Here is a 20,376-nt window from a genome sequence, read left to right on the forward strand (position 1 = left end):
AAAAAAAAAAAAAAAAAAAACAGAGGTACAAAAATAGCTTGTTGATAGCTATCGAAATATTACCTATATATCGGCATATATATTTGTTGTTAAAAGAAGCGCTTATTTTGAGCTCGATTATGTCATACTCATTTATGTTTTTATAAACACGAACATTCTTGTCCACTGATGGGATGGATACGCTAGGATTGTCTCTACTTATGCCATTATTCCCATTACCCCGATCGTACTCAGAGGTGGCATTCTTCGTGTGGCTATTATGGACAGCACATGGGCTCTTCACATTCACTGTAGAGTTCAGAGGAGCATTTTTTATCCCTACATTTGCAGGTGCATAATTGGATGGTCCTTCATATGGAAATAAGTCTGAGTTTTTCTTTTGTTCTGTTGCTTGTCTGTTGTAATTACAATTGGAAATTTTATCTTTATTTTGAACCTCGGAGAAGGATCCACTGTTTATTTTGTCACAGTTTGTGTTTGTCAGATGGTTATATCTTGTGCCATATGGGTGTCTTCCTCGTGCATTCTCGCCTTGCCCAATGTCGTTTTCTTCTTCGTCTAATTCAGTAGATATAAAACTATTCCTTGACTTGGAGTCCTTGCCGACGTTCAGAAGAAAGGCTTTCTTTTCTGCGTTCTGTGTAGCATCTTGGGTCGTATTTGTTTCATTTTTAACTAGGCCACTGCTTAAGGCCGCACTCTGAATGAAGCTGCTGGCCTGCAGCCGATGACCCTCGTTGGGGGGTAAGTCGAGGGGAGGAAACACAAAATGGTCATCCTCGACTCCTGGTAAGGTAGGTTCGTGTTTTATTTTTTTCAATTTCTCTATAATGCGTTCAAAATGAGGAATCAAAGAAGGATATAAAATTAATGACTTTGTTAAAAAATTTGAGTAGACAAATATTTTGTACAAATCATGAATGCTTAATTTTTTAAAATAAAAATGTTTATCGATATAGTTATGGTTTATAATTTGAATCAACTTTTTTAAATCGTCTTTGTTATCATCAGAGCTGCTATCATTCCCATCATTTAATGAGTTTTTTATTACACCAGAACAAGACTTTTTTTGTTTGTGGAAGGAATAATCAATTTTGAAGTCATCAAATGCGTTGAAAAGGGGAAGTTCTTTTTTTTTGCTCGTCTTTTCGCCCGTGTAAGGCGTCAAAGAATTGTTACTTTTTTCCTTTTCGTCTTCGCAGTTCATTTTAAGAAAAAGTAGAGAAGAGCAAGAAGGGAAGAAAGCGTAGCAGATGGGCAGAAAAAAAAAAAAAAAAAAAAGAGATGCAAAAGAGCGAGCAGCAGTTGCCGTCAAGCAGGACGCTGCAGGTTCATTACACATATGAACCGTGAGGAAAACCCTTAACGGAGATCTAAAAATGCAAGTCGGAAAATGTATACGTTGCACGCATACACGTGTATATGTTGGTGTTCTACCTAGACACAGAACAAATACATGCAGCTAGGTTTTAATGCCTGATGTTGTACTACCCTAATTTGATTTATAATTCTACAAAGAATTGTAAAGGGGAAATACAAAAAAAAAGGACTCATATGTGCACACATGTGTACATATGCTTAAATGCTCGTCAACATTGTAGGTACACTACGTTGACAGTTTATTATACGAGGGGGGGAAAAAAAAAATTAGAGAGAGGGCATGGTAGAGGAATTAGTACGGTCTTCCGTCATTCAAAAGGAAAGGGAAATTTAAAAGTCTGAACTTTGTAAAAAAAACAAAAAAATAAAATAGCATGACATAACTTAACACAGAATAACGTAGTGTAACTTATCCTACCGCTTTGCAGCATCCCATTGCAGTATTTGAAAAAATAATCAGTCGCCATGGCACCTTTTTTAAAGCATCCTGCTGTGTTCGCTCGACATGCACACACGGTAGCTAGGTGTACATACACCAAGAAAGGGTGAAAGCACGGGAGTGCTGTAAATGCTGAGTGTGCACTTAGGTACCTTGTCCCCATAAAGGGATCAGCATAGTGCAGTGCCGTTTTGGAAAATAGAAGGATGGGTGTGCCATTTTGGTCATTTTCCCTTGGGCAGAGATATATCCGCTGGGCTGTGCTCAGCTGTTCGCTTGCCACCAGGTCAGCACGCTGATGCCTCCACAGAGGTGTGCAAATAAGCGTACGTAATTGTGTAGATAAATATACACACATATATATGTAGGTGCATTTGTGCGCCATTTTTTCCAGACTACCCTCTGACAAAATACGTTTCCAGAGGATCAAGCGTTTTCCTTAGGATCCATTTTTCCACCCATTCCGTTTTTGCTTAGTGCACCGTTAGGGGAAAGGACTAACTTTTTTTTTTTTTTCTACAATTATGCAAAACAGTTTCTCAGAAATAGCATTGCTTTATTTTTATTTATGGGTTAGATAACGCATCATGTACAGTGTTTCAATTTTTGCATCACCGAAAGAGCGTAGTTATGATAATGCAGGATGGCTGCACCCAAATGTAGATGTGTGGGAAGTGTTAAAAAGGTGCAACCTTTAAGGATTTAAAATGTTGAAATTTCATTACACAGAGTTGAATGGTTTTTCAATTTTTGTCATGAAGATGTACAGCTTGCTTATTCGGCCATCTTATCATTTTATGACAAAATAGTGTACCTATTTATTCTCATTTTTTTTTTTTTTTAAATGCACTTATGTTAATTGGGAAAGAAAAAAAAAAAAAATTACTCCTTTTCATTGGAAAGATTTGAAGGGGGGAAAAAAAAAAGAAAGAAAATGTCTCAAAGTTGTGCGCATTTGGTTGAAAGGCAAAATGGGAATTCTCCCTGAACGCTTTTTTTCCAGCAGTTCCCGTTCCTGTTAGACGTTTTAACCGGTTTAAAAAAAAAAAAAAAAGGAAAAATATTCCTGTCGATAATGCATACACATATGTACCTATACATTTGTATGGGCGCCACTCGCGTTCTTAAAAAAAAATGCAGCACTATATTATAAGGAAAATTAAAAATGACAAGAATGGCGTGTTATAACTCATGCATTAGGGAAAAATTGAACAAAGTAAAGCAGGATTAAACTGCCAAGGCGAACAAGTGAAGAAAAAAAAAATAATAATAATAAGCTGATGAAGCAAGGAGAGCGAAATAAGTGTTAATTTTAAGTAAACCTGTGTCATATAGCACAAAAAAAAATGTTCACATAAAATTACAAAACGCGGAAATATGCGGAAACGGAGGAAATTTCCAATAAAAGAAAAAAAAAAAAAAAGGGATGAAAAGAAATGCAAAGTTGAAGTGTATAAGGAAGCAGCGAAACAGTAAGAGCGGAGTTGGTTTAACCCAGAGGGAACTCACTTGCTGTGCTCGTTGCACATTTAAAAAAAAAAAAGAGAGAGAAACACGTACGCATGTGTATCTTAGTGTGTATGCATGGAATCATATCGAACAAGTAAAGGAGAGTGCGCTCGACCAGGACACGTTTTAAGCTAAGAGAAAATAATAGACAGGGGCACGTGCAGCTGACAATCGAATCTAACAAGTGGAAATAACAAGAAAGGTGTACACCATGGTGGCAACAGGTAACCGTCAGGTCTTCCTGAAAAGATCTTCCTGTTCATTATAATTTTCGCAGCTTACATATCTGCGTGGTAACACGTTCATTTTTTTTTTTTTTTTTTTTTTTTTTTTAAAGTTCCACATATTACGAATTATGAGTTCTCAATGGATGAGCCTGTTACGGACACAGTGGTTTGAAAAATAAAAAATGGGATGCTGTCCCATTGGATACAAACAAAATTGGACGCGCAGTGTGTATATATGCATATATATACATGTGTATGTATGAGAAGAAGCGATGAGAGGGAATCGCCGGGGTTTGCCAAAAGGGTGATATAATTTCGCTTCTTCATTTTGTAGCAGCTAGGCATCTGACATAGTGTCGCTTTGCTAATTTATGTATATATGTATATATGTATATATGTGTAAATTTATTTTTTTTTCCTTTTCCCCCCCCTCTTCGCCGTTGCTCTCGAAACGCAGATACGAGACGCAAAAAGTATCTACAAGAAGATATTGCACATTTGCTTTCACCAGTACGATGACGATAACACCGTAAAGAAATGTAATGCTTATTTGGAATATTAGTGGGAGAAACGAGTTGGAGAGAAGTATATTTGTGTATTTTTTTTTTTGTCCATTTATATCACTTTTGATCATCTTGGTGTGTAATTTTATTATTTTTATTTATTATTATTTTTTACCTCCTTTCATTTAGGGGATTTATGGGGATCTTTTATTGTCTACATAACACTGTCCATGTAATATTTGCTGACTGAGGTGGAGGGGGCCTCCGCACCATTATTGACAATGTCGCAAGTTATACGGCGGGTCCTTTCGGTCTTTTCAGGACGACGCGCTTATGAACATATATGTGCGTGCATTTGAAGGTGTGTACAGACATTCATTCTTCCAACCCTTGTTATTTCCCTCACCGAAGAATCATATTTTTAGATAAGGAAGTCTCTGACAAGAAGAACACCTTTGCATATTTTTTTTTTTCCTTCATCATTGGACATATTTTGGTTTCCCTCAATTTATCCCTGCTGCACACAAATATGTAAGAGGGGCGCGTATTGTTTTCTCACCATTAGGAATTGTTGCTTCGGCTGTGTCCACTGTGGGAAATGTTTGAAGGAGCACAATTCCTCTTGGGCACATGCTTACATTTATGATTACGGATGGACACATATGCATGTTTCCCTTTTCACCGTCTATTTAGACACTTTTTTCAGCTCTTGTGCATCATTAGCTATGCCCAAATTCCGCTGGTGTTTGCGTCTGTGGTGAATTTGCTCGTGCCTTGTCGAATGCTTCGGCTTTTATTTTCCCTTTGGTCGGTCGTGTGGTCCACGTACAGTAAGCATCGCGCATATGAGTGGTGAACTGGGGCAGCAGTGCGCCAGTTTCGTGAAATGAGTAGAGATTGCGGCGCTGCATTTGAAGTCATAATTGTAAAGTACCTTTTTTTATTTTATACATTTGTAAATAGGTGAAAAATAGTAAATGTGTTTTTTTTTTTTTTTTTTTTTTTTTTGCAGATTGCATCCTCATTCTGGCAAAGTTTATAAAGAAGAACAGGCTGTTGATTTGCTTCTTCCCCATTTGCTTGCTGCAATTTTTTGTTACCACCGTTTTGTTGATTAAGTGAAATTGAAGGCATGTGTTTAAGCGCTGATTCGGTATGCAGGACATACCATGTGGACAGCTGCATTGAAAGCTGCTTAATTTTTTTTGTGTTTCTCTCAAACTTTTAAGAAGCATCGTTTTAATTTGTTCATTGTGAGTTTTACACCCATTAATACTTAACTTATGTGACATCACCCAATGTAAGGAAGCCCTTTATGCGAAAAGAAAAAATTATGAATGAAGCAAAAGGTCACAAACGGTTACTTGATTGAATTGTTTCCCTTTTTTCTGGGTCTGTTCTACGTGTTAACCATCATCAAAAAAAAAAACAAATTTGCCCCATTTGGAAAGAGCCGAATGAGTTAGATTGTCGTCTCTTAATCTGTAATTGAAATATCTACTAAATTTTAAAAGCATAATTATGTCCCTTGTCATTGCTCCAAAGGTAGTTTGGGGGTCATTTATCAGGAAAAAATATATACTAGGGTGGTGAAGGGGTGTACACAAGGTGTGCAAGGAAAGGAGGCATGTATCGCGTTTCATATTCGGTATATCTGTCTAGCGCAGGTGCACGCAATTGCTTTTCGCCAGCTCAATTTTGTAGCAAACATGTTGATATGCTTATGTGGGTGGTGGTGATGGTTGCTGTTGGAGAGACGCACATGTGTAGTGTACAAATTTGTAAACAGGGGGGGGTGCGCACGCGCACACAAATAGAAATACACATAAATAGGCATGTATATAAACAAATGCATAGGTAGACATAGACATACATATGTGCATATACATGCCTATGTGTATATCTTATGCGGAGCGCTCAATAGAAGAGGAAGCGATTCATGAGCTCAAAATTGATGTGGCTACTCTTCAGAGAATACAGGAAGGATTTTATATGCTCATATTTATCACTGTCATTTTTATAATCATGGGTAAATTTAAAAACTAGGAGCATCAATTTTATCAATTTTCTTTCCGCCTTTTGGACTTGGAAGTCATCCATACTGTAGCCTTTTTTTAGTAACCATACGGCTCTGGTGTATAAATTGCTGTCCAGGAACAGGATAATGTTTTGTATGTATTGATACTTTTCTTTGTTGAGTAGGTGCCAGTACACGTTGAAAATCGTTTCGTGCTCCTGAGCAGGGGGGTAGCGGTAGGGATAGGGAGGTAAAACAAGCATGCTTATGGAAGTATATAAAAAAATGCACATAAGTGTATGTGTGCACTATTGGTGAGTACTTTACTACGTAACTGTCGTGAAAAAAAAAAATAATATCAATGCGTACCTGTGCTGAGTGTTTGGACAGGTAAGTTTGTTGTGGACACAATGTGGAGGTAAAGTAATTATGTTTGTTCATAATATTTTTGTAGCAGTTATATACAGCGCATGGGGTGTTAAACGTATTATAATCCTGGTTGAATTGCAAAAATTTGAAATTGCACGTTAGTTTGAATCTGCATAGGGCGCTGTTGCAGCAAACGTAAGAGGGGCAAATGGTCCATCTGCGACGGGGTGTGAAAAGTTTGTGTGTGTTAGGGAGAGTTTCCACATAAAAAGGGTTAGCGGCATGTGGTGGAGATTGGTACGGAGTTTAACATGTACACATATATACACATGCACATATGGGTTGGCATAGAAGGGTCCCCTTGGACTTACCTCTTACTTCTGTTGCTGAACCCCACAGAGGATATAGAATAGCTGTGCTTCCTCAAATTTTTGGTGTTCCCCCCTTTGGCATTCGTTTTCCCACCAACTTTTGCACCTTCCTTGGGGGTGCTTTTGCTATCACCGCTGTTCTTACTGTCGTAGTCGTTTCCATTGCTGTTCGCGATCCCGTTCATTTTGGTAGTCACATGACCTCCATCGCACTTTTTGACGCTCATATCAGTGGCACCCTGTGCAGTGTCTTGGTTCATCGAATTGTACATCTGTTTTTCCCTCACGTAGTTGAGTAACAATTGCATATTGTAATAATTTATCAGAGGAATGTGGAGTGGGTTCGCACTGTTTTGTGTTCTATGGTCTCTGTGGAGGAGGTTCTTCAGTTGGTTAGAAGAGAGGTTAATATTACTGCCTATGTGGTCTTTACGCTCATCATTTATTGGGAGCTTATTCTTTTGAGTCAAATGTTGCGTACTATAATTAGTATACTGGACCGGGTGTACACTGTCTAATACATTTAGGCAAAGCGAATTGTTACTAAGCGTGTTGCTGCTTACCATGTTGCTACTTACCGTGTTGCAGTTTAATATATGCAAAGGATAATTTGGTGGATAATTTTTATTGAGAACGCCTACGTCATATACATTAGCATTGAGTAAGTTATCCCTAACGTTGTTAATGCTGTTTAGTTGGTTTTGATAATTTCCAATGTAGCTGTCCATTTCGATGCTCACATTTCTGCCTGAGTCTGCATCCAAAGGTCTGTTGTTAATTGTGTTTTGTGTTTCTGTGTAATGGGTTATGCTGTCTTGGTTTGCATTTTGTTGTGTTCCAGTTCTCTGGCTGTTTTGGGGCCCATCATTAGCGTACTTTTCGCATTTCGCGTTCGTGCCATTGGGGATGCTACTATTACACAAGGGGGTGGGCATTTTGTCCATATTCATTAAGTTCTTACGGATATGGATGCTTCCACTGGCATCATTTTCCCCCTCTGCTGCATGTTTACTGTCTATGTGATTTCTGCCCTCCATTTGTTTATATAAATAAAACAAATACATGTAGGTATTATAATTATTATTTCTCATGCAGTTGAAATTCATCTGATCGTAGTCAACAATTTCTTTGCCGAGGACACTACCTCCATTTCCTAAAATGTTGTACAAGGCACTTTGCTGCTGCAAAAATTGGTTCTTATTATGCAGGCAGTTTCTACTTACAACGGTGTTACCAAAAAAGGAGCTTAATTTGTTGGTGTCGTTTGGGTTGTTATTCCTACTTGTGCAGGGCAGCAAGGAATTTACATGTTCCATCCTCTCTTCCTTCGGAGTGATCCATTTGTTTATATCGTTCATACATGTTGTGGCAATCGGGTTATTTCCCTCTGTGTTGTTGGACTCTTCGTTGATTGGATAACTTGATGGTGTTCCACTTTCCCCCTTCTGCTGTCTCAAATTTGGCATACCGTATAGATTGTCTGTGAGTGTGCACGTCTTGCTTAACCCAATGGCATTCATCAAATTATTGCCCAGTGCATTTACGTCGTTTATATTATTGCACAGTTGATGTTTGTAATTTAGGAGTTCATTTGATGTGTCATTGTACGTGTTCTGGCACGAGTTGAGCATACGAAGATTAGGAGAACCTATGTGATTGTTGTGATTCATTGGGGTGTTTCGTTTATCCCCATTTGGGTCACATGTTAGATGGTACCCATTGTGATAACTATCAACAGTTGTGGTGTCTTCTAAATCGTTTGAGAATATTTCTTTTTTTACTTCCACCCCATTATGTATATTATAAAAGTTGGTGTTGTAATCACTCTTCTTTGTATTGCTTAGGAAGGGGTTCACTTCGTTAGTCATGTCGTACGTAATGGTACTGTTGGTTTGTTCGGACATGGGTCCTTTGTTTATGCAGAAAAATGTGTTCTTAGAACTCGCGTCGCTGTTTTCATCATGGCCGTTCATTAGGTTAAAATTGTGGGGAGGAACATATGGATGATAATTTTGTTCATTAAGGAAATGAGGGCCATAATTTATGGGCTGCATAACGTTATAGCTTTCATTATATGGGTTCAAATGGCTTAATATTTGTTGGAGTTGGTTATTTTGTGGACCGTACGGGTCTGCGTCCTTTTGTTCATCTCCATTTGTATCTCTATCCGTGGAAAACTCATTTTCCTGTTTTACCATAGCAAGGCTATTTTCACTTGTTGGGTCGCCGCACAACTGGTTTAACCGTTTGTCCGTCCCGTTATCATCACTCGTGTGGGCATGTGTGCGGTTACTAAAAATGAGTACATCACTGGGGCAGCTGTCTTTTCCTATACTTGCATTTTTCATTTTTCCTAAGGTTAAATTGGTTACTGGTATGCTTTTACAAGTACTACACTGGTTGTAGTTGGTGACGCCATTTGTGCAACAACTGCTGCTGTTCGTTTGGTTAGTCATCCCGCTAGTGAGACTGTTTGGGAGGATGTCATTCAAGCTAGCCAAATTGTTATAAGTTGGTAGATTCTGTATATGAATTGTACTTACCTCACTGTCTTGTCCACTGCCATTGTGATGAAAATTGCACACGGTTGTATCATGGTGCGTATGATTCGTGCGATGTAAGAAGTGGTCCCAATTTATTTGTTCTAAGTTATTGGAGAACACATTTGTTATGTCGTCTGTCGTTTGCACATTGTACACATCTGCGGTGTTGTTAAAACTCACCATTTCAGCGGTGGCATTCGAATTGAAATTGGTCATATGTCTTTTGTTATTGGTAGCATTAATATACCAGTTGGGTGATTCTCTAGGTGTTAAACTGCTAATCATTTCGTAATGATCATTATGTTCGCTCTGCAAGAAGTTGGACAGAGAATTGCTTTTAGTAACGTCGCTTTCGATGCTACCGTATAGGTTGTTATTTGTTTCTATCTGTGATGAGTGATATTTTTCATTTATTTTATTAATGTTGTCACTTCCTGGCGTGTGTGAATATGCTGTGTCATTTTCACTATGGTTTTGTGTGGTGTCCATGTTGGCTTGGCTATATAGGTTGTTCGTTGCGTGGTTGAAAAAGGTGTGTGTTCGGATGCTCGTGTCGCCTTCATTATTGTTGCTGTTGGTGATATTGTTTTCATTTCGAATACTACTTCCCGCACTAGCGTTGTTATTTGTTCCATCAGTTTTCGCTTCACTGTTCTGATCAAAGCCGTCCCGGTTGCGGCTAGGGTTGTCGTGGATTTGCCCAACATTCTGCGCATTTCCCCTGTGCGAATGCATGTTGTCGCTCTGGTTTATGTGTCTGAAGGCGAGCCCGTGTTTGGTGACGCTGCCTTCTGCATATGTACTTAATGGGTTGTAAAACGGGCAGGGGTTTTCCCGATGGGTATTTTTAAATTGGTTAAGTACGCCCTGCTCATACAAGTTTCGTTCATTTGCATTGTCGTAATGATTATGCATATTTTGCTGAGTTAAGTAAGAGTGGTTGTATGAAACGTTTATCTCATCATCATTAAATGTGTTCATGTTGTCTACATTGCCACCATAGCAGGAGGAATTTGTGTTAAGCCCTTCATTGTAGTAGTTAAAATGGTAGGGCATATAAGTGTGATGAACATCATTTTTGGTTTCCATCACGCGATATGGATCAACCATTCTTATATTTTCTCCATTGGTGTTAATCATATTGTGGTAATTATCGTGTTGAGTATGCTGCACTGTTTCCATGTTGCTAGGTTCAAAATGATCATTATTCTGCAAGGAGCAGAATTTATTTTGCGTATAATGAGCATTCATGTGTGGAGGGTTTGTGGGCATCACTTGATCCTCTGTGTAATAGTGCAAGTGTTGTGGCGTGTTGAAATGGGAGTCCACAAAGTAGTTGTCCACAATTAGGTTGTGGCTTTGTGGGTAGTGGAAGTGTTCAGGTGGGAATTCATTTTGGTTTATTCTTTTGTCTATAAGGCTGTTTGTGTAGATGTTCATGTTGTTTACATTTTTGATGGTATTGACGGTGTTCATGGTGTTAATCGCGTTTAAAGCGTTGATCTCGTTTATTCTGTTAATCGTGTTTACATCGTTCATCTCGTTTGTTCTATTTATCGCATTCATGGCCACGCTTTTTCCGAGCTTCCCGTTAGGAGTACTGCGCCCATTGTTGTTGAGCTGGTTCCTTATGATGTCCATATTTACATTTCTATCCATCATACAGTCCACTAGTTCATAATTCTCCATCGAAGGTGTACCATTATTCATACCCTGTGGTTCGAAGTGTACAGTGTTATGTGTGGCATTCCTATAATTTTCTTGCTTCGTTAAAACGTAATTTTCACTATTCCTAACGAGCATTTTGTTAATTTCATTAACCCTATTGTTTTTGTCTTCTTTATTGTAGTACTCATTTTGCCATGGGAAATAATTTACATGATTTAGGGCATAGTTGGTGTCGTTTCTTTGTTCATTGCTGTTGAAGAAATGGGCATCATTTGGTTCGTCCTTTTTGTGTAGTTGTAGCCATGGTGCGGGTTCATTCGTGTAAGCAAATTTACCTTCTGGTGTGCTTAGAAGGACAACTTCGTCCGTCTTGTTAATATGCGATGGGTAATTATTTTTCTCAACATGGTAATTTGGAGCACCATTATTTTCTTCACTCATTTGATTATACACATTTGGGACATCAAAACGAGGTTCGCTCTTTATGGGATCGGGGAAGTAATTCACATAGTACTGTGAGGGGTACATAATTACTTCACTGTTGCTGCTGTGTGTTTTCGTTCCATTCCCTGCGTCGTTTTGCTCATACGTGTAGAGGGGACTAATGGGGCTTTGCGACTTGGGGCTGTTCCCCTGGTTCAACGCAGACGGGAAGATGCTGCTCTTCTCGTTGACATGTTTGTGTTGCGCGTTTTCCGAAAAGTGGGGGTCTTCCGCGTGGGGCAGGTACCGTTGTTGCGTTTGCTGTTGAGAATCAGGGCGAAAGACGTGGTTCGGAATGTCATCTAAGTCGATTCCCTGTCTACTTACTTTGCCCATGGTCATCCAGTTCAAATCCGCCTGTTCATGCTTTTCCCATTTTGGCGTGTTCCTATACCTTCTCAATGTTTCATTGTCGTGTGGAAAATCTGCTCGGACGTTTGCTACACATATTACATCCCCCGCAATTCCTAACTCTTTGTTTTCTCCCACGTGAGATTTATTTGACCATGCATAATGTGAGACTTCGCTTTGATGCGCTTCTTCGCTATTGGCGATGCGAATATGTGGGTAATTTGTTTCTGTGTGAAGCGGGTGGTTGTTTGGGTCCACCTGCGTTGCTTCCTCGTTATTATTGTGACTTTCCCCATGCGTAATCATATTCTTACCTTTGACGTGGTTTTCTGAGCTCGATTTTTCTGCTTCCGGGACTCTATCGCCGTTTTCATTTCCAACGGATAATTCATCTTTAAATGAGCAAATTTGTCCACTTGAAGAATCGGTTAGCAGGGATTGCATTTTTTTTACATGTTGTTCATGTGTATTTTGGACGTCAATTAAAATGTTGTCAAAAGGGGTAGGTTGGTTTTCCACATTGATTGGTCTGGTGTTGTGGAAAGATTCCCCAGGTATTGATGTGCCCCATAGATTCACGTTATCCTTGTAAGACATGTTGAGTAGTTCGTTAGGGTTTGCTGCTGATACATTTTGAGAATTGCCTTCCTCTTTGTCTCTATGTAGAGTGCTTCCAATATGATTTTCAGAGTACTGATTCGTATGGAAGAGACTATTCGTACTGTTTGTTTGATGGTTTAAATGTTCGTTCTGGTTACACATGTAGGGAGTGAGGTTGTGGTTACATATCTGCGATGAAGTGCCTTGGTTGGAAGGATTTCTATCACTGGAACTCCTTTTGGTGCAATTTTTTGGAAACATGTTTATGTACTGCCTATCTGCGAAGATATGAATTCTGTTGTCTATTCCTCCTGTAGTGTAAGTGCTGCTTCGGTTGTTCATTCTGGCGTAACCATTGGTGTGATAATTGTGGTTGGTCATGGCCGGATCATTATTATACTTGAACATGTAGTATGGATTTAAATGGTGGTAATAATTATTATGAGAAAAACTTTTTCTTGCATGAGGTAAGTCATTTTTGAAGCAGTTATCATTTAAATTGCAATTTGGAAGGGGATTATCTGTAAGGATGTTCCCATCGGACAATATATTTATGCTTTTACTGTTAAGGATATAAATGTTACTATTCATGGGGTACATACTATTGTTGGGGAGGTTCGTCACAGGGTTGTTGTACACATTTGTTGCTATGCTGCTATTTGGGTTGAAGCTCATATTTATAATCCTATAATTTGTGGAATCCGCGTTGGTGAAATAATTCTCTACGTTATTGCTGCTAAGGTGGTTGTTTATCATTGGGTTTCCTTGAAAATTTGAGTTGAAAGGGAATGGTGAATATGGCGGGTAAGTACTATTTGGATGGCTGTTACTGGAGGCGATGTTGTCTTCCAAGTGGGCGTTCATAGTCAACAATTGTTCATTCCTTTGTTCAGGGGTTGCCACACCATTGGGATCAATTGAGCATAAAATACAATCTCCCTCAATATGCATTTCGTGGTGATGATCGTTCGTGGGAAGTGTCGGTTCGCGTTTTACGAGATCGGTTAAATGGTTCACTGGGTTGATCTGTTGTTCTGTTTCTTCACCGTGTTTCTGCCCATCACTGAATTTCCCTTTAGCAATATTTTCCCCACCCTGCCGTGCTTTTTTATTCTGGAAATCGTGTTGGTCTTTTTTTAATATTTCACATGAATCGCTTCTGCTTTTGGTGGTAGCGCTATGGTCACCTCTGCCATTCGTTGCGGCGATGTCCCCTTTGCATGCTTCGCCCTTCTGTGCGACAACTCCTTTCTCGTTATCCCCCTGCATGCTGTTAAAGCTGAGGACACGTGTCTCGCTTTGGTTGCCTGCATTTCTGCCTTCAAGTGGGATATCCACCCCGTTCAAGTCGCAAACAACATTTTGTAAATTCATGAAGGATGTACAGTCACATGTATTATAAATTACACTTTCGACATTATCGAGGGTATAGGTGTGGTTAGACAAGTGATTTTCATCTTCTGTGTAACAGCTGTGTAAAATGTAGTACTCGTTAAATGAGGCACATGCATTAGATAATCTTTTTTCATTACTATTCTGTGGGTGACCTAATTCATTAAGGGTGCCAGGGGTAAATGTTTTCTGATTTAGCTGCTTAAATAAGTTCAGTTTCATGCGCATATTGTTTAAAGGCGGTACTTGCCTACTTAATGGGAGGTATTGGTTTGTTCCTAGAGGGTTTGTAAATTTTGGGTAAAAGGAAAATTTATATTTATCTCTATGTTGGTTTGTTAATTGGTTCCTCTTGAGCGATAGCATGGTTCCTTTTTTGCACAGATCCGTGATGTAAAAGCAATGTTCGTCTGGGTAGTCTACAAACTCGTTTATTTTTTTTCTGTTGATCCTTTTGCTGAATTTTTTGTAAGTTTCGTTTTTCTTTCTTGCGGGGAAAATTGTATCATCTGGCTCTCCTCTGGGTTTTATCTTCTCGCCCTTATGATGCTTGCTCGCACCATTTAATTGTTCACCATTTGAGTCTTCACCCACGTCTGCTTCATTTCGCACAATTTCCCTTTTCACTTCCACCGACACACGTTGTTTTCCCCCTGTACTCTCCTTTTTCCTCTCTGCGTTTTTAGATTCTTGTGTTTGCTTATCCTGCTGTAGGCGCTGCTGCGCTTGTATATTCTGGCCCCATTGACCTGTCCTCATTTGGACCTTATCTTTCTCTTCACCACTTGCTTCTATTTTGATAAGATTTGCTATTTCCTGTGCATTTCTTTTTTCTGTTTCTATGAGGTTATGGTTCTCATGATTCAAATTTTTTATCTTAAGGGAAGGATTATCATTTGAGCTCAATGTGTTGTGACAGCTAGTGCGGGTGTTATTATCTACCTGTTCCTGGTACTCACTTACACTGGGCGCAATTTCACCTTGGCATTTTTCCAGCTTTAATTTTATGTTTCTTCTGCACATTTCATGATTGTTAATGGTGCCTTCTAATTTTAACGTACTTCTGTTGGTAACATCGTTGCAAATTATTTCGTGGGGATTGATCTGTGGAGTTATATTAATATCTGCATTTTCAGGGGTTCTTTGTCTGGCATCCTGCAACAGGCTGTGGTTATCACTGTGGTGAAAACTTTCAGGTGCTCTTTCCGCTACACTATGAAGTCCGTTATTATCGCCTTCGCGTTTTGTATCCTCCGTCTTTGCAATCGATCGAAAGGAATTACTCCTCCAGACGTCTGTTTTGTTCGAGTTCTCCCTATCTGTTTGTTCATTTATGACATTTCTTCCATCGTTTTTATGGCTATTGTTGTTCTTTTTTTGTATGTCCTCATTTTGGCCATGTGGAGGGTCCATCTTATAGTTCAAGAAAAAGGTTCTGACTTTTTGTTCAAACGACTCCACATCTTCATCGTCCAGCTTATTTTCATCCTTCTGCATGCTATTTTTTTCATCTTCATATTTTTTTCTTATGTTGTGAATTTTGGTGAGAACAATTAGTCCAATATCATAATGCTGAAAGATGATATCTAACTCATTTTTTGACATAAAATATGAAAAAAATGTAAAAAATATTTTTTTATTTTCCCCTCGTAGAAACATTGGCACATGCCTCGGTTTCCCTTTTCTCATTTTTTATTTAAAAAAAGAACAAAGGAAACAAGAAAAGAAAAGAACAGGTGGAGTGAGAAGCGAAAGCGAGGACTGAACAAGTGAGTCTTACACAAATATGCAAGATGAAAATATAAGGCGAATTGGATATATGCGCAGAAGGAAGGCATTTGTGCAGGGCAGTGGCACATGCCATTGTGTTGTACTATGTTGCGTTAGTTACGCAGACATTTCTCCGGTTCAGAGAGTGTTCACGCGGGTACAAGAAACTTTCACGAGGGCACATATAATTTCCCCTACGTGCTAAGTGTAGATCTACTTATAAATGATGAATCGATTGGTGGTTCGTACTATGTGTAGTTATCAAATCTGCAGATGGTCTATTGGTGTCTATCTCTGCTTCCAGGCACATTACACGATTTGTTCTCATAAATCAAGGGGATGACAGAAAGATAAGTTAAAAAATGAATGCGTCTTGCTAGGGATGGTGGCAGTTTATTCATTTTAGACGCCTTGTTTGTTCTGTTAGTTGTCGCATGTGTAGATATATATATGTACGCGTCAAGGTGCGCGTATTTATGTGTAGATGTACATATGCGCAACGTGGGGGAAGTGCGTGTGTTTAAGTTTTATCCATCGAACATGTGCAGGTACAGATGTTTGCCTTTTCGTTTCCTTTTTCGCTCGTTTTCGTTTTCCTTAATTCTTGTCTCACACTCGTGTAGGTTGTGTGACCATTCCTATGTGTGCTGATGGTTGGGAAATTATGCGTGGAAAAATGGTGTATCGTTTCACGATCTGAAAGGTGCCCTCTTTTTGATGGGATATTCACTATGGGTGTGGAAAAAATGAATTAAAACACACGATGGTACGAAGGAACAGGAAAAAAAAAATTGCGAGAAATACGAATAAATGAAAATAGAAAATAACGAGGAAAGGTAACAAAATATTGACGAATGAACAGGAATTTTTTATAAAAGATAGGTGAACAAATATACAACTGTTTTACACCTCCGCCACAATATATTTGTGGGATGCAGGTTCTGCAACGGTGTGTGTGTGTGTGTGCATGGGATATCGCGACAACGGTTTTTCTTGCGTTAATATTTAATTAAATGTTAGTAAATGCAAATAAATACGGGGAAGCGTAACCATGATGAAATGTACGAAAATGTAACTAAGAACAATTTTGCAAAATAACCACTACCATTTGTGCAAATGACCGTGTACATGCATATTTACACATAGGCATACACAACTTTTGGCTATTTGTTTTTCATATAACATTTTGTATGTTAAGCTAACATGGGAGGAATAAAAAGAAGCACAGTCATAGGATTAGCTTAACACCAAATTAAGTATCCCGTTTGAACTTAAAAAACAGTTGTGTGAAAGTGGCGCAAAAAAAAAAAAAAAAAAAAAAAAGGATGCTTACATAAATGTTTGCTTTATTTTTACATAATATATGTTTGCATTTACATAAACTTGTTCATTCAGGTGACATTGCACAGAAGTAAAAGCTTGTGTTCTTGCATACTTATGTAGGTTCATGCCCTATATGTATGCACACTTGTTAAACACATACATTTATTCCCTTTCGCTATGATGAAAAGGGAAAAAAAAAATAAGAAAAACGCTTTTTCAACCCATTCATGTATTTGTTCTTTGTACTGCGGCATATTTTACGCATTTATGTTGCAGTTAGGATGTGGTTAAAGCATTCACTTATATATTTGAGCGTACAAATGTTTGTCGTTTCCAAGCAAAGCTATGTACCCAGTGATATTGCATATGCATGATATTTCTCCTGTAGCTTTATTTTTTTTTGTCATATGTTTTCAGTTTCTCTTTTCCAAAATGTGAAAAATGCATTTTTAATTTAAAAAATAAGAAAAAACAAATCATAAAAAGGATAAAATGTTAAAGTATGTAGGTGCACTAAGATTATTGCTAAAAAACATATTTAGGTTTAATCTATCATACAGCTATAAAAAAAAAAAATATTATTTTTTTTTTTTTTTTTGTTGCATGTAAAAATGAGACCACTAAATTTTTTTTTGATGAAATGCAGATAAAATAAATCATCATGGTTGGAAAAAATTTTATAGCAATGAGAAAAAATATATTTTTACATATTTGTATAAAAATTTATGTGAAAAAACATGTATAACTGGGTTTACACGCGTTTATATATATTTGTTCATATATAAATTTTTTTTTTTTTTTTTTTTTTTTTTTTGGAGTGTGTTGTCGTTTGTGATCATTTTATAAATTCCCTTCCCCCTGAGGCTCTGGCGTGTATATTTTTAAACGAATTTACGTATATATAAATATATATAAATTTATATATACATATTTAAATGTATAAATATGCATTTATATGTACTGGTTTGGCGATTAGTACTACATGCAAAAAAATCCACAAATTAATTTTTTTTCCAGGCTGTTCCTTCAGCTCAGCTTATCATTAAATCTGTGTAACATCTTGATATGTACTCAAGGAGCTTAAATTGTTTCCGTGCAAAGCCCGTTTTGTGCGCATATGTGATTAGCTTTTCCAGTGTTTCTTTCACCTGAACAGAGTAAAAAAAACATTGTTTCCTCTTTTTTGTACATTTTGCATGCTTGGCAGTTTTGTTGATGGGCTGCACCACGTAGTGAGAAAGTAACGGTATGCGCAAGTGGGGAGGTGAATGTGCGCTGATTGTGTAAATTCGCATATGCACATATGTATATGTGCGCATATATAGACGCATACATGAACGCATATATGAGCGCACATTTGAACGTACATATGAAAGAAAATTATATGTACCTGTGTAACCGTGTTGAGAAACCACGCTGTGGGGTTCACGTGAGGGGGCATGTGGAGTGAACCACCTTGGATGTGATGACCGTTTCCCCCCGCCGTCGCCCCCCCCCAAAGCATAAATGGTAGATTGGTCAAAGCACGTGGGTGTTAGCATAATGGCAATTTTTAATTTTTCCTATTGTACATGTGAGATGTGTGACGCCAATGAGTGAATGACACCAAATGAATGAAAAGGAAAAATTAGCAACTTGGTGTACATTTCATATTGCTTAAGTGCTGCATTGTATGTCTTTCTCTGTAGTGCAAAATATGTTTTTACATATTTATTAACTCATTCGGGGAAGCTTTATAATCATTTTAAATATTTTTTTTTTTGTGGATTTTTTTTTTTTTTTTAACGAAAGAGAAAATGCATCAGGTTGCTTAACATGCTGTTGCACGCTCACGCAAAGTTAGTGAACCAACGGTTTTCATTTCTTGTTGTGAAAATTAAGAATCGAAAATAGATTATAAAATTTTGTTGCACTTTTGACATGCATTTTGTTCAAATTGAAGCAGCACTTTTAACGCTTTTGCCGCCTCCTATATTTTTTAAGCGGAACATCAAATATGTGTCGAATGTGTGGATTGATTTTTCCCTATACATGAATATACGAATAAATGGTGCACTTTTTTGTAGATGTTTTATTTAACAGGGCTTATTTATTTTTGGTTTATTTTTTCGTGCATAATGCTGCGAATGGGTCAAATATTAGCAGTTTGTATCCAAAAAAGGGGTACAGTTATAAATGGCGAAAACGTATAATGCTCCATTTGTGCTGCTAGAACTGTTCAAGGGGGAACAAAAACGCCATTTAAAAATTGTCCTCTGTGGGAAGCCTACACAGAAAAGAGCTATGCTGGATGTATTTTATTTTCTTTTTGATATATTTTTTTTTATAATTTGTTTTTTTTCCTTTTTTTTTTTTTTATGGCATGTTTGTTTACACGTAATATATCGTGTGTAAGGGACACCGCAGATTATACTGCACGAGTAAAGGTGAAAAGGTTATTTCTTTTGCGAAGGCGTGAAGGATGGGCCTACAGGCGCATAGTTTGCGTGTTTATGACAAAGTGAAAAGGTACATGTACAAATAAACAGGGTCGTATATAGAAATTGTGAGCGCACAACTTTTTTTTTACGTCATTTTTTTAAAACATTTTATCGTAACTATTTCAGTGTTGTTACGGAAAAAAATTTTTTTTTGTCTTTTAAAAAAGCATAATTCTTCTTTTTTTTTGAATAAATTATGTTATATCCATTTGGTATGCATATACGTATATGCACAAAATGGTTTAGCTCTTTTGGTAAATTCACATAGTGGAATGACGAAGAGACTTATTCAGATAAACTTCGCATAGTAGTGGCCCCTTCACCTCGTATGTCCACGTGAAAATGTTTAACTCTTCTTTTGCGGTTACAATTACTGATTGTGTTCTACACATGAATTAAGTACACCACCACAAAACAGTGAAAGTTATCCTACAAAGTGTTATAAATAAAAATATACATAGTGGGGTGAATAAGATGTGGGGAAAACTCGCTCTACTTAGTGCAAAGGGCAGATTTGCATAAACATACTTAGAGCATAGAAGACAGAATACTCATTTCATTTTGGTGTATGTGTCTTAATGTTTGTTCTACACGCTGGTGTATTGTTTCGTTCTGTGAAGAACCTCGCTGCATGTGTGCATATGTACATATGTTGGTATATGCACATGATTCTGCGTTTTTTTTTTTTTTTTTTTAGTCATTACAGTGTTGATGCTTTCCTTAAAAAAAAAATCTGACTGTTTGTCGAAAAAAAGCCTAGTAGAAACACTGTGATGGGATGATAAAGGGAAGGTGAAAGAATATGTTTTAAGAAAAGTGGTGCATATTATTGAGTCTTAACTGGGTTAACACAGCATTGGTATGTGTTTTGCACTATCGGAGGAAATGAGAAACGTGTTACTATATGGTGAACGGATATGCACATTGTTCTTTTTTTTATGCTATTTTTAT

At 37.7% G+C, this 20,376-nt stretch overlaps 3 protein-coding genes across 3 annotated transcripts; 1 reads left to right on the top strand and 2 right to left on the bottom strand.

Moving 5' to 3' along the window:
• Nucleotides 1–63: 63 nt before the first annotated feature.
• AK88_05055 (uncharacterized protein) lies at nucleotides 64–1,207 on the bottom strand (the record flags this gene model as incomplete). Its single annotated transcript, XM_012482657.1, has 1 exon — nucleotides 64–1,207. A coding segment is annotated over one exon (1,143 nt), but the record flags the coding sequence as incomplete, so codon positions are not given.
• A 2,038-nt stretch (nucleotides 1,208–3,245) lies between these two features.
• On the top strand, nucleotides 3,246–4,117 carry AK88_05056 (uncharacterized protein; the record flags this gene model as incomplete). Its single annotated transcript, XM_012482658.1, has 3 exons — nucleotides 3,246–3,291; nucleotides 3,666–3,721; nucleotides 4,013–4,117. The coding sequence occupies 3 exons, from the start codon at nucleotides 3,246–3,248 to the stop codon at nucleotides 4,115–4,117; spliced, it is 207 nt and encodes a 68-aa protein (XP_012338081.1).
• A 1,858-nt stretch (nucleotides 4,118–5,975) lies between these two features.
• AK88_05057 (uncharacterized protein) lies at nucleotides 5,976–15,541 on the bottom strand (the record flags this gene model as incomplete). Its single annotated transcript, XM_012482659.1, has 3 exons — nucleotides 5,976–6,293; nucleotides 6,445–6,661; nucleotides 6,816–15,541. The coding sequence occupies 3 exons, from the start codon at nucleotides 15,539–15,541 to the stop codon at nucleotides 5,976–5,978; spliced, it is 9,261 nt and encodes a 3,086-aa protein (XP_012338082.1).
• Between the last annotated feature and the right edge of the window lie 4,835 nt (nucleotides 15,542–20,376).

Source organism: Plasmodium fragile, assembly GCF_000956335.1.
Source record: "Plasmodium fragile strain nilgiri unplaced genomic scaffold supercont1.91, whole genome shotgun sequence".
Classification (NCBI taxonomy): Eukaryota; Apicomplexa; class Aconoidasida; order Haemosporida; family Plasmodiidae; genus Plasmodium; species Plasmodium fragile.